General features: G+C 45.6%; 1 protein-coding gene across 1 annotated transcript in view; it reads left to right on the top strand.

Annotated features, from left to right (window-relative positions):
* Positions 1–4,247: 4,247 nt before the first annotated feature.
* The window catches only part of HADH (hydroxyacyl-CoA dehydrogenase), a 47,303-nt gene continuing 39,419 nt past the window's right edge, over positions 4,248–12,131 (top strand). The window contains exon 1 of the mRNA XM_002916938.4: positions 4,248–4,508. Coding sequence (XP_002916984.1) covers positions 4,377–4,508 — 132 coding nt within the window. The 5' untranslated portion in view covers positions 4,248–4,376. The remainder of the gene's footprint in view (positions 4,509–12,131) is intronic.

Genomic DNA, 12,131 nt, shown 5'->3' with positions numbered 1-12,131 from the left:
AATTTGAACCTCAAAATAATTAAATCCAGCAATGAATTATACACCTTTGGAAAGATAAGAAATTTGCGAGTCCAAACTGATAATAAAAGCAATGAAAAAGTAGATAAAAGATATGAACAGATACTTATTTTTTTTTAAAAGATTTTGTTTATTTATTTGACAGAGATAGAGGGAACACAAGCAGGTGGAGTGGGAGAGGAAGAAGCAGGCTCCCAGGGGAGGAGCCTGATGTGGGGCTCCATCCCAGGACTCTGGGATCACGCCCTGAGCCGAAGACAGATGCTTAACAACTGCGCCACCCAGGTGCCCCTGAACAGATACTTTAAAAAAGAAGATACATAAATGGCTAATAAGCACATGAAAAGATGTTCATCATTAGGGAAATCCAAAATAAAATGTTCATCATTAGGGAAATCCAAAATAAAACCATGGAGATACCGTTTCACACTAGAGTGAGAAGTAAGACAGAAAATATAGACTATAATAAATGACCATAATGAATCAGCAGAAAATAACACATATTGGTGAAGATGTGGAGAAATGAAAATCACTGTATATTGATGGTGGTTATAGCAAATATTACCATCACTTTGGAAACAGTTTTGTGGCTTTTCAAAAAGTTAAACATAAAGCTATCCTACTTCTCAGCAATTCCATTCCCAGGTATCTCTGAAAGAGAAATGAAAACAAACAATTAGGGGAGAATGTTCCTATCAGCATGATTCATTATAGCCCTAAACTGGAGGCAAGCTAAATGTCTATCAACTGGTGACTGAATAGACAAAATATGGTAGATCCATGCAATGAAATACTATTCAATAACGAAAAGGAACAAACCACTGACACACAGTATCCCACAGATAAACCACGGTTAAAAAACATTTTTCTGAGACAATGTATTAAATGATTCCATTTATTTGAGTGTTTTGTAAAAGGTAAATATATAGAAACAGAAAGTAGATGAGTGATTGCTTGGGGCTGGGAGTAAGAATGAGGGTTAACTTTAAAAGGGCATTAGGGATCTTACTGGGAGGATGGAAAAGTTTTAAAACTAATTTATGGTGATGGTTGCAGCATTGATAAAAGTTGCTGAATTGCACACTTGAACTGTGTGATATGTGAAATAAATCTCTTTCCCAACAACTAGCATGATAACCTGAAATATAATAGGAACGTAACAAATTGACTCAATGGTATTTCATTGAAGAGGAGTCCATAAACAAGGATGCAAACCATGTTTTTTTTAAATAATAAATAATCTCTATGTTAAAATATTTTTAACATTTAGGCCAAACATTGTGTTTGAGATAAAGGATAATTAAAATGATTTTATCTAGGAACCAAGATGAAATTTTAAAACCATATTTCACAAAGCAACAAATAAAAGTAGTGACCAAAATTGTACACATTTCAATACTGTATGCAGTTTTCCTCTTTTTATTTTTTTATTATGGACATTTATTATGGACAATACCTACAGAAGTTAAGCACAGGTTTGTTTTTTTTTTTTTTTTAAAGATTTTATTTATTTGACAGAGAGAGACAGCCAGCGAGAGAGGGAACACAAGCAGGAGGAGTGGGGGAGGAAGAAGCAGGCTCCCAGTGGAGCAGGGAGCCTGATGTGGGGCTCCATCCCAGTACCCTGGGATCATGCCTTGGGCCAAAGGCAGATGCCCAACGACTGAGCCACCCAGGCGCCCCTAAGCACAGGTCTTGTTTCATCTACACCCAACCCACTTTCCATCATCCCCATTCTGCATTGATTTATTGTGAAGCAAGTCTCAGACATACTCCATTCTCTGTGCAAGTCCTTCCCTTTGCTGTCTCTGAATTGGTTCTGTGACCAGGGTCATGCTTCCCAGTACCCCTCTCTTTCTGTAGAGAGAAATGAAGCAGGACCTCAAGAACAGGGTGAAGGTGCCAGTCAGGGACCACAGAAACTATTCCTGGATGCCTGAAAGACCAAGGGCACACTTGGGAGAAGACTTGCAGTCTCGGTGGCAGAAGAATGGTTCTATTGTAACTGTCATTTGATCAGGACTGGGCAAGAGTGGAGGGGCAGGTAGGGTGGCCCTCCAGCCTCAGAGTGACGTAGGAAAGATGTTAGGGTTTGAAGCTGATGGCCAAGGAAAGAATTCTTGAGACGTCTTTCGTACAAAAAGATGATTTTATTAAAGCACAGGGACAGGACCCGTGGCAGAAGGAGCTGCACTGGGTTCGTGAGGAATGGCCCATTATATACTTTCAAGTTGCGAGGGGTTAGGGTTAGTGTAAATCTCGAAGGAATTTGGAAGCAAGGTTTCCAGAACCTTGAGGGGGCTAGCTATTGTCGGGAAATGGTCATTTATTACTGTCTAATAAAACCTGAGTCATGAGACCCTGCAGATGCATATGGAGGGCCGTAGGCTAGGGGGATGATTGCCAACATGTACCTTGGAGGGTTTAGAGATAAAGGAAAGTTCTAAAGGAATTTTTACATGTTAAAGTAGACTCACAGGATCCTGGGAACTGGGCTAAGGTTGCCTTTTGCCCTTAGCAAAGTATCAACATCGAGGCAGTTGAACCCTTAGAGGAATGTCACTCCGGACTTGTTCATGGGGTGTAGGTAGTAAGGGAATTCAATAATTTCTCTTCTCCCTTTGTTTCCCACATCAAGAAGACTATAAACTGGGGGTAGAGTCTTAGTATGGAACAGCTGGAAAGGTATCCAGCCACTTCCTTTGATAGATAAGGAGCCCAGGGAGACAAGTGTTGCAAGGGTCATACAAGCGACAGAGCCAGCACTCCTAACTCCCACTGCTGTGCTCTTTCCTTATGTCACAGCTTTAGATAACACAGACAGCTTCAGATTTGACAGCCACTGAAAACACGGCAGCGGGTATTCTTTCCAGAGGAAAACAGGTCACAGATCTGAAAGCGCAGTGTCCTCAGGCACTGTTTTACATTACACACGTTTTAATTAGAAAATGTTTACTGTGACGACACTAACGAGAGTATGTTTGGATGTCTGGCCTTGCATTAGACACAACTTGTACACGAGAACAGAAAGTTAAAATCCACCTCAAGAATCATCCGGGCATCCTCAGCGACCATCCCAGCCTCACTGCTGACCGCTCCTGATTCCTCTCTGTTCTCCCCTGGCAGTATTTTCTTCTGTTTCTGCTTTTGCATGTGCTGCTTCCTCGGCCTCGAATTCTCTCTTCTTCATTGTTCAAGTCCCTAGGTTTCTCTGTGTAATCTTTCTTTTCCATTTCTAGTCCCACTGGCTTTTGCATTTGCTACATTCTAGCACTCAATGGACTTTAGTTACTTGGATGTAACACTGTCTCCTTAACCAGTAGCGATCCTAGTATTGTTCCAGTCCTAATGGAGCGCTGAGCAATAGCACTTCTCCCATATTTTCACAGAATTAGATAGAAAAATGAGATCAAAGCAAAGGAACGGTGAGCACAAGATTCGCTATGTGGGTTACTTCTGATAGGAGAGGGCGACTTTTGTTTGGATGGTGTGTTTGTGGGTTCTTACTATGTATTTAAAAATAATAAAGATTCTGTATCACTAAAGTACAGTAACCAGAAATTATTCACATGAATAACAAGATTGACCCAACTGGTATCCAAATCTTCCATTACTTGGAAAGACATCCTTTCCCATGCTTTCCATGTACGCTATACGTTGCTTTTTGACCTTCGTCCACTTTCACTGCACTGATAGATGTCTGATGTTGAAGCCGGTAACTAAAGGTCAACTCCCTTCCCCTCCGGTGGGCCTGTTCTCTGCATTGCAACTCATGGGTCCTTAGCCATTTGTTTTGGGTGTGAGCTGTCTGTTTCCTTCCGTTTTAGCAGAAACAATCAATATCCACTCCATTACAATAATCAGCACAGCCAAAGAGCATACACGCGTTCAGCTCCGAAATACGCACAGGCATCAGGGGCGAGGATTTCACAAGGCACGTCCTCCATCTCAGGAGTGGCTCCTGCCTGTTCCGCGGAGAGGCCTGCGCGGCTCAGGAGCGCAGGCCCCAGCCCGCGACCGCTGCGAGCCCACCTCCCCTCGCCCCCGCGCGCTCCCTCCCCGCCCCCACGCCGCGTGACCACGCCCCTTTCCCGGCCAGTAGGCGGTAACCGCGCCCACCCACGTGGGCCCGGCAGCCGCGCTCCGCTGTTCGAACGCGGTCCCTCGCGGGCCGGGCCAATGGGCGGGGCGCACCTCGAGTCTCCACCCCCGCCGTCGATGACGCCACGGAGCGCGAGGGCGGGCGGGGCGGAGGGGCGGCCTAGGCCCTCGGCCCCCAGAGGTCAGCTCGCTGCGGGTGTCTGCGCCGCGGTAACTTCGCTGGGTCGTGCCGCCGTCGCCGCCTTTGTCCCTGCACCATGGCTTTCGTAACCCGGCAGTTCGTGCGCTCTGTGTCCTCCTCGTCCGCTGCCTCGGCGTCGGCGAAGAAAATCATCGTCAAGCACGTGACGGTTATCGGCGGCGGGCTGATGGGCGCGGGCATAGCGCAGGTGAGCCGCCGGGCGGGCAGCGTTCCCCGCTCGATGTGCTGCGCGCGCTTCTGTGCAGGCGCTGGCCCGCGGAGACTCGGCGCCGGGAGGCCAGCGTCCGCGGGAAACTGGGGGAAATGCCACCCCGCCCCGCAGCCGTGCAGTTGGAAAGTCTCGAGTCTGGGCCTGAGTCTCCTCCACTGCCCCGAAGAACGAATGTCCTTGGGTTGAACCTCAGGTTCCTCGTCTCCAAATTCCAGCCGCCCCCACGGTCCGATGAAGGCTCTGTGGAAGGTGTTTCTGGATGCGCTTTGGAATCGGGCCGTGCAGAGAGGGTAGTGTTGTATGTGCACAGTCCTGAGGGATAGCATGCGCGCTCGCGGCTCGGCTTAGACCGAATTTGCTTCCAGAGACCTGGACTGCAATCAGTTTTGTTTTTAATCAATTCTTTTATAATTCTACAGCCTCTGTCGGAGCCGTTTTCTGCTCTTCTGAATGATCTCTCTTCCCCGCCCTCGCCATGTGTTTCCTTCGGTTGTGGTTTACAAAGAATAATAATAGTCATCCTTCTGGTAACACTTTGTAAAGTTACCTAATTGGAGCTTGTGAGGCTCTGGGACTCCTCCAACTGCAATAGCGTTGGCTAGGCAGCTTTGACCCATTACCCTTTTTGCAGAGAAGAGCGCGGTTTAGGGTCTGAGGAGAGTGGGAGTAGAGTGGCAGAGGGCCCAGGCAGTGTCTCTAATCTCATTGTTCATTTTAAGAACTCTGCCCTGTTCCACCTGAGCTGTGGTACGGGGTCAGTTGTGCAACTGATTACCTGGATACTGTGATACTTGTATTTTATTTTAATTTATTTTAATTAATTTATTTTAACGGTTACATTCCAGCTCATTGAAGAACTGTGATTTTCTTAGCTGACTTTATTCTTGGCTTTTCAGCCGTTTGCAATTTACGCTGTTGAGGGGGGAGGCAGTTACCAAGTTTTTCTTCAGGGAGTACTGGACTGCGGTGGCCACAGTCAAGAAGGTTTAATTCTTTCAGTGTCTGTTTGCAACCAAGTCCACACTTCCATGCTTGCTTTTTTAAAAAAATCTTTTGGGGGCATCTGGGTGGTTCAGGAGGTTAAGTCAGACTCTGGATTTTGACTCTGGATTTTGGCTGGGGTCATGATCTCTCAGGGTTGTGGGATCAAGCCCCACCGGGCGCTGAGCAGGGAGCCGGCTTAGGATTCTCTTTCTCCCTCTCCCTCCTCCTCTCCTTCCCCTCCCTCTCTCCTTCTTTCTCTCTCTCTAAAAAAATCTTTTATTATTACTGTATATCTTAATTCTCCTCCCTGCAGATTTTTTTTGCAGCATGTTAATTTAATTGCATTTTCTCTTAAAATCAGTATTTTTAAAAATGTTTTTATCCATCTGGCTTCTTACAGTCTTTTTTTTTTTTCTGAGATCATGTTTTTGGACATACATTGCCCTTTTTGTTGTATGGATACCGTGGCTGCTAGGTTATGGTGTTCCTGTAATCTGTTATATGTGAGGAGGAGTAAGACCCTTTAATCCAAAAGTTCCTTACATTATACTACGTGATACTCAGAGAGAGCTTAACTTGAGTGTACTTATAATCTTCCTGCTTCACCAGAGTCTCCCAAGGGTAGGAGAGTGAGATTTATTGTGGGCAGGTGTAAAATAATGTATTGGCTTAAAAACACTTAAACAGCATCTTGGTGACAAGTTATTAGGGCTTTAGCCTCCAATACCAGTATAGGAAATGGACAGCACCTTGGAGACATTAGTGGAAGATTAGGAACTATGTAAAAAGCATCACCTCACCTTTTATACAAAATGGGATTGCTCAGTTCTTGGAATGCTGCATCCATTATTGGATACCATGAAAAAGGGTGTTATGTTGCATGAAGAGGCACAGAGGTAGCCCCTAAAATTATGGGTATGGTAATGGAGCATTCACTTGAGAAAGGAGTGGGGAGAAATGACTGACATTGGTAGGAACACATACGTGTGGGTCAAACCCTTGAGTAGTTGGAGCAGGGAATGCCTTTTCAGAGTTAAGGGGGGGGAATGTTATTTACCCCACTAGTTGGAAACGTAATGGAATTGTCATTTGAAAGTTGATAAACACCATTAGTCTAGGGGTGCCTGACTGGCTCAGTCAGCGGAGCACAACTCTTGATCTTGGGGTCGTGCGTTCCAGCCCCACGTTGGGTGTGGGGCTCGGGGGGAAAAAAAAAAAAAGACCAGAAGTCTAAGTAGTGGACATTCATAAGGAACATAGTTCCATTCTTACATAACAAGGTTTAAAAGAGCCTCACCCACTTCAGGTGACAACTTTAATCCTGTGGAGGGAAACCATGCTCTCCTTCAGAACATCTCTGGCCCCTGGTTGGTTTCGCTGATGGCTTGGGTGGTTTAGTTGATCTGTGTTTGCAGTCTACCCCGCGGCATACAGTTCTAGGCAGTGTCACCTCATTCTTCATGCTCCTTGACCTACGGTTTTTGGCATTGGGTAAATCCCTTTTGCTGATTGAGTGCCACTGACAAATTAGTTGATGTGTTTTGAATATAGATTGACTCCGGTTCATTATGGGGAATTGGATAGTTTTGATGCTGGTTCTGCTTCACGTGCTGGCTGTGTTAACATGGGAAAGTTACTTAGCCTCTGGCCTCAATTTACTTATTTCTAAGGTAGGACTAATACCAATACTAGTCTGGTAGGACTGTGGAGAGAATTGAATGAATTAGCATACGTCAAGCACTTAGCACAGTATCTGGCACCTAGTAAGAGCTCACAAAATGTTACCTGCCTTTACAGTTATTATCTTCACTGCAGTAACCCTTTTCCATATGACCTCCTCCCCTCATATCCACTCCCAACTCTGTTGCTGCAGAGGTAGGACTGTATTATTCAGATGGAGAATATTGGTCATGATTCTGTTCCAACTTGCTTAATCGTGAATACAAGTCCAGTTGATACTGTGGTTGGTTTGTTCACCGACCTCTGAAAAGAGGGAAGGTGCTTTTTACCCACCCCCCTCCCATGGTAGATCTCAGTGAAGCCTTAGAAGCTCAGGCACAAACTAGCATCTGAGCTCTGTGTTGATCTTCACTTCCCTGAACCCTTGCTGGAGTAGTCTGAATTTTATTCAGGGTGTAGTTCCATTTACAATTTTAACTTTTTGTAAAATGTATCATTTTGCCATATGTTCCACTTCATACTGAGCAGGATAAAAAAATTTTTTTTCATAGGTTTGTGGGAGCCTGATACGTTTCTCAAGCAATTCAGCAGTTTCAGTAAGTGAGGTTTGTGCTTCATGTCATTTGATCAGAGCACAGGCCATTTGTACATGTGTATTCTCCTAGAGCATCGACTTTGCCTGTCATTTTTTTGTTTGTTTTAAATTAGAAAAAAAATCCCTTAGGCTGCAGGTTAATATTTAGTAAGGTTAACTTGTGTGTTTGTCCATTCCAGACTTCTGACATGGTTCTGATGACCAGCTTAGCTTTAGCTGAATACTTAGGCCAGCAAAGAAGCTTATAGCATTAAATGACCCTTGAGTGAGGGATGGGTTGTTTTTTGTTCTGTAAAGGAGGGGACAGAAGGAAGAAAGCTACTAGCTGTGCATTTCTTCAGTTTATTGAATGAGTCCTTGCTGAACTTTGCTTTGTTTGTTGCCTTTCTTTCATCTGAGGAACCCAGAGAGCTCGTAGCTTTCTTGATAAGTTGCTGGGCAGGGGCGGGAGAGACATTGGGCTCCCTGGAAGTGGCCCAGAAGCTGGATTCTTCAGGGCTCCTGGTACAACCTTCCTTTTAGCGCACTGTACTTCTTTGAGGAAGAGAGAAAGTTTGGATGGGGTTTGGGGCCTGATTCTTCTCACCCAAAGTTGTTTTTTTTTTCCCCCCCTGTTAAAAAGCAAAAGGTACACATTTCTTCTGGGGAGGGCTCCTTAGACTATTAAAACAAAGTTGGGGTTTGGGGGGGAGAGCATTCTAAGCTACAGATGAATGTTTCCCCAACATCTGTTACCTTGTGGTGCTTGATAAGGACTCAGGTGGACCTGAGAGCTTTTTTACTCCCCAGCCACTGAATTTGTTCATCCGTCTCTTCTCTCTGCCCCCAAACTCTGAATATTCTGATGCTGAATAGAAGAGAGAACACAATTGCTCTGGATTTTTTTTTTTTAAAGATTTTATTTATTTATTTGACAGAGATAGAGACAGCCAGCGAGAGAGGGAACAAGCAGGGGGAGTGGGAGAGGAAGAAGCAGGCTCATAGCGGAGGAGCCTGATGTGGGGCTCGATCCCATAACGCCGGGATCACGCCCTGAGCCGAAGGCAGACGCTTAACTGCTGTGCCACCCAGGAGCCCCTGGATTGTTTAACTTTATTTACCCCCCCCCACACACAGTGAATACGTCTTGGTTGAACTGTGTTTGAAAACAGTGCAGTGGCCTGGGAAAAGTTTCTGGATCACAGGAGACTGGCACAGTTACCTGGCTATAAGCTCTCCTTTTGAGTGTTCTTTATGGAGGGAATGTTTTTATTCTGGTGTTAACTTCCTCCTTGAGGGTATGAGATGCATTTGTTATGAAGCTCTTCCCTCCTTTCTTGTGTAATTACTCACTTCTTTCCTGGGCTCTTCTTTGATCTTCATGATATACTAGGGGCAGCAAAACCAGCCCCTGTCAGCATGTTATCATTGGATTTGGGGTGGGGCTGGAGAAGCTGTAGAAGAGGTGGGGCTAACAGGCAAAAAAAAAANAAAAAAAAAAAAAAAAAAAAGAATGCCAAAGAGTACATTTGAACACTGTAGAGCAGAAATGGCATCTCAGCCAGGTTTTGGGTTTTCTCCGCCATGTCCTGGATCCAGCCTCACTCTTCCTGCCCCTTGCTTGAGTTTCTAATTTCCTTTCCTCCCACTTCTGTCTTCTCCCCATATCTGCCTTAGGCACACCCCTCAGTGCCTAGCTCTCCTGGGCCTGCAGGGCGATTATCCTGCTGCTCTCTGTCCTGTGTCTGCCTGGGGTACCCTAACAATACAGTAGTTTCTGGTGAGTGGTGGTCTGACACTTGAAAGTGAGCCGAGTATGAGGTGCCTCCCAGACCCTGGCACCCAGCCCTACGTGTCCTGGCTGTAGGAACCTTAGGCGATTCACTTAACCCCTCTCTGCCTCTTTCCTTATCTGCAAACAAGGATACGTGGCTCACGGTGCTGTGAGAGCTAACCACGCAAAGAGCTGGAGAGACTCAGCTAGCGTGTTCAATGGTTAACTGTTCAGTAAATGATGCTTTCATGTAGATTTGTGAGATCAATCCGGTGATGACTTCTTTAATTCTAAATTCTCTTCACTGTCTTTGAAGATGTTTGATCCCCGTAGCTGAATTAAGCACAATTCTGCCTGCCCCTCTGGCCTCTGCTGTCTTGTGGAGAGAAGTGTGGTCTCCATGGGCAAGGGGGTCTTTGGTGGGTATCTGGAATCAACAGATAACAGCTTGACCTCTTCTTAGCTCTAGGCTCAAAGTTGGAATCACTCTGGTGAGCTCTCTTTGGCTGCTCTGATGCCATCTTTCTGCCGAGAATAGACTCAAACTCACTTGCCAAGATTTAATTATTCATCATGTTCCCTTCCTTGGTCCCCTCCAGCTTTCCCTGTGACTTTCTTCCCTCTGTCATTACCACTGTTGTTCTTCCAGCCACATACACTCCGAAGTTGGGGTCATGGTCACAGTCTCCTCTGTGCTGCAGAAGGCTCTGAGGCTTTTCTCTGTGAGGAGTCTTTGTAATTCCTGGACCAGGCATTGATACTTGAATTGTTCTGGGAGCCTCTTAATTGGTCCTTTTCAGCAAAACCCCACTCATTCTAGCAAACATTGCCATACTAATCTTCCTAGAGAGCAGTTTGGATTGGTAACTATCTCTTCCACTCAGAAAGTATTCATCATGGCAACATCTTGGAGAGATAGATAACTACAGCCAAGAGTTTGTTGATGCTAGTGACATGTCCTGGAATTGGTGGGAGATGGGAGGGGAGAGTCCTGGGAGAGGAGTTATTTTTCTCTACATTACCAAATCCAGATGCTTACTGAATTTTCAAAAAAATATGTACTTGACAGACTTCTCATCTGAAAATGGAGGCCCATTTCTTTGGCTTTTTAGAAATGCTTTTAGAGATATAAAAATCTAAGTTAAAAAAGACAGCTCATGACTTGAACTGTTTTAAGAACAGACCAGCTGGTTATGCTGGCGGTAGTGGTTGCAAGCCTCAACGGAATGCCGTTTTTTGATTGTCGAAGTTCGTGAAGACAAGCCGTGCTGATGGCAGAGTTGAAGGAATTGCACAATCAGAGATAATCATAAGCCCAGAATTGGCTGGTCTGAGAGACGTGTCTGATTTATGACTTGTCCTCCCTGGATCCAATCATGCGCTCAAGGGCAGGCCTCGGTGCAGAGAACAGCAGCGTCTGGGGTACGTCAGCGCCATGAGCGTGCACTCAGGGCACTTATTCTGGGAATTGGCAGGAAGTCAGGACAGTTTTCTGAGGGAATGTAATGCCGATGCCCCGCAGTCCTCCTATAGTGCAGGGTCCCACAGGGCAGCTCGCTGTACCAGGGGGGATGTACGGGGGGATGGAATTCTCACGCATTTACCATTCAGGTCATGCTTCCGAGAAGCTGCTTCCAATCTGGTGATATGTTTGCAAAAATATATAAAGCCACCACGCTTTTGCTTGGCATGTTTACTTGGCCCTGTGGCTGGAGTACTCACGGCTTTGACAAGTTTGCTCTTCACCTGGCCTATTTTTACAGCTCTGAAGCACCCTGGTCTAAAAATATTTCTCTCTGGCTAAGCCTGCCTTGCACCAAGGCTAGGCAAGTCATGGAGCAATGAGGACATAGCCTTCAAATAAATTTTTTTTCCATTACAGATTGCTTGTCCTCAAGATCTTACAGTGGGTAGGTACTGTAACTTAAAACAACAGTTCTTAATGGGTTGATTTAAATTATGGTCACTCAAGTTAAAGTGCCAGGAGGAGCCCTCCTTATTGTAAAAGCAACAGATGGGAGGGGGAACAAAAGAACTTTCTTTTTGTGTTCCATTTCTCCACTGCCATCTCCTCAGAAAGCTGGGAATAACTTGGGGGGTATTGTTGCACAATTCAAGAAGAATGAGTGTGGTTTTTTTGTACCCAGGACACGTGAAATTCTTCTCTAAGTAAGAGCCTTCAGTAGTAGAATTATTTTCACATTGTGAGGGGGCCCTCAGCTACACCGATGAAAAGACCCCTGGACCTTCAGGAGGTCTGATCTCATCTGGCTTTCCTACCAGCTGTTTCTGTTCAGTCAGTATTGCCTGGGGGCCCCGCAGCCAGGTTGGGTCTCGGTGCTCAGTGGGCAGAGATGACTGACGGGAGCCTGCAGTAGGGAAGTAGGGAAGACAAGGCTGAAACAGACGGTCATAGCAGTGTGGTGGGTGCAGGGCTGTTACAGGAGTGCAGGAAGGATACCTGCCCAGAGCTGGGATGATCTTGGGCTGTAAGGTCTGGAAGTGATCTTACTTAGTATGTGTGATCGTCGGTACTTAGTATGTATGATACGCAGGCTTAGTGAGGGGACGCTGGGGAGAAGGCGTG

The sequence above is a fragment of the Ailuropoda melanoleuca genome, chromosome 11 (assembly GCF_002007445.2).
Source record: "Ailuropoda melanoleuca isolate Jingjing chromosome 11, ASM200744v2, whole genome shotgun sequence".
NCBI classification, from domain to species: Eukaryota; Metazoa; Chordata; class Mammalia; order Carnivora; family Ursidae; genus Ailuropoda; species Ailuropoda melanoleuca.
This window is presented reverse-complemented; position numbering and strand designations above follow the sequence as displayed.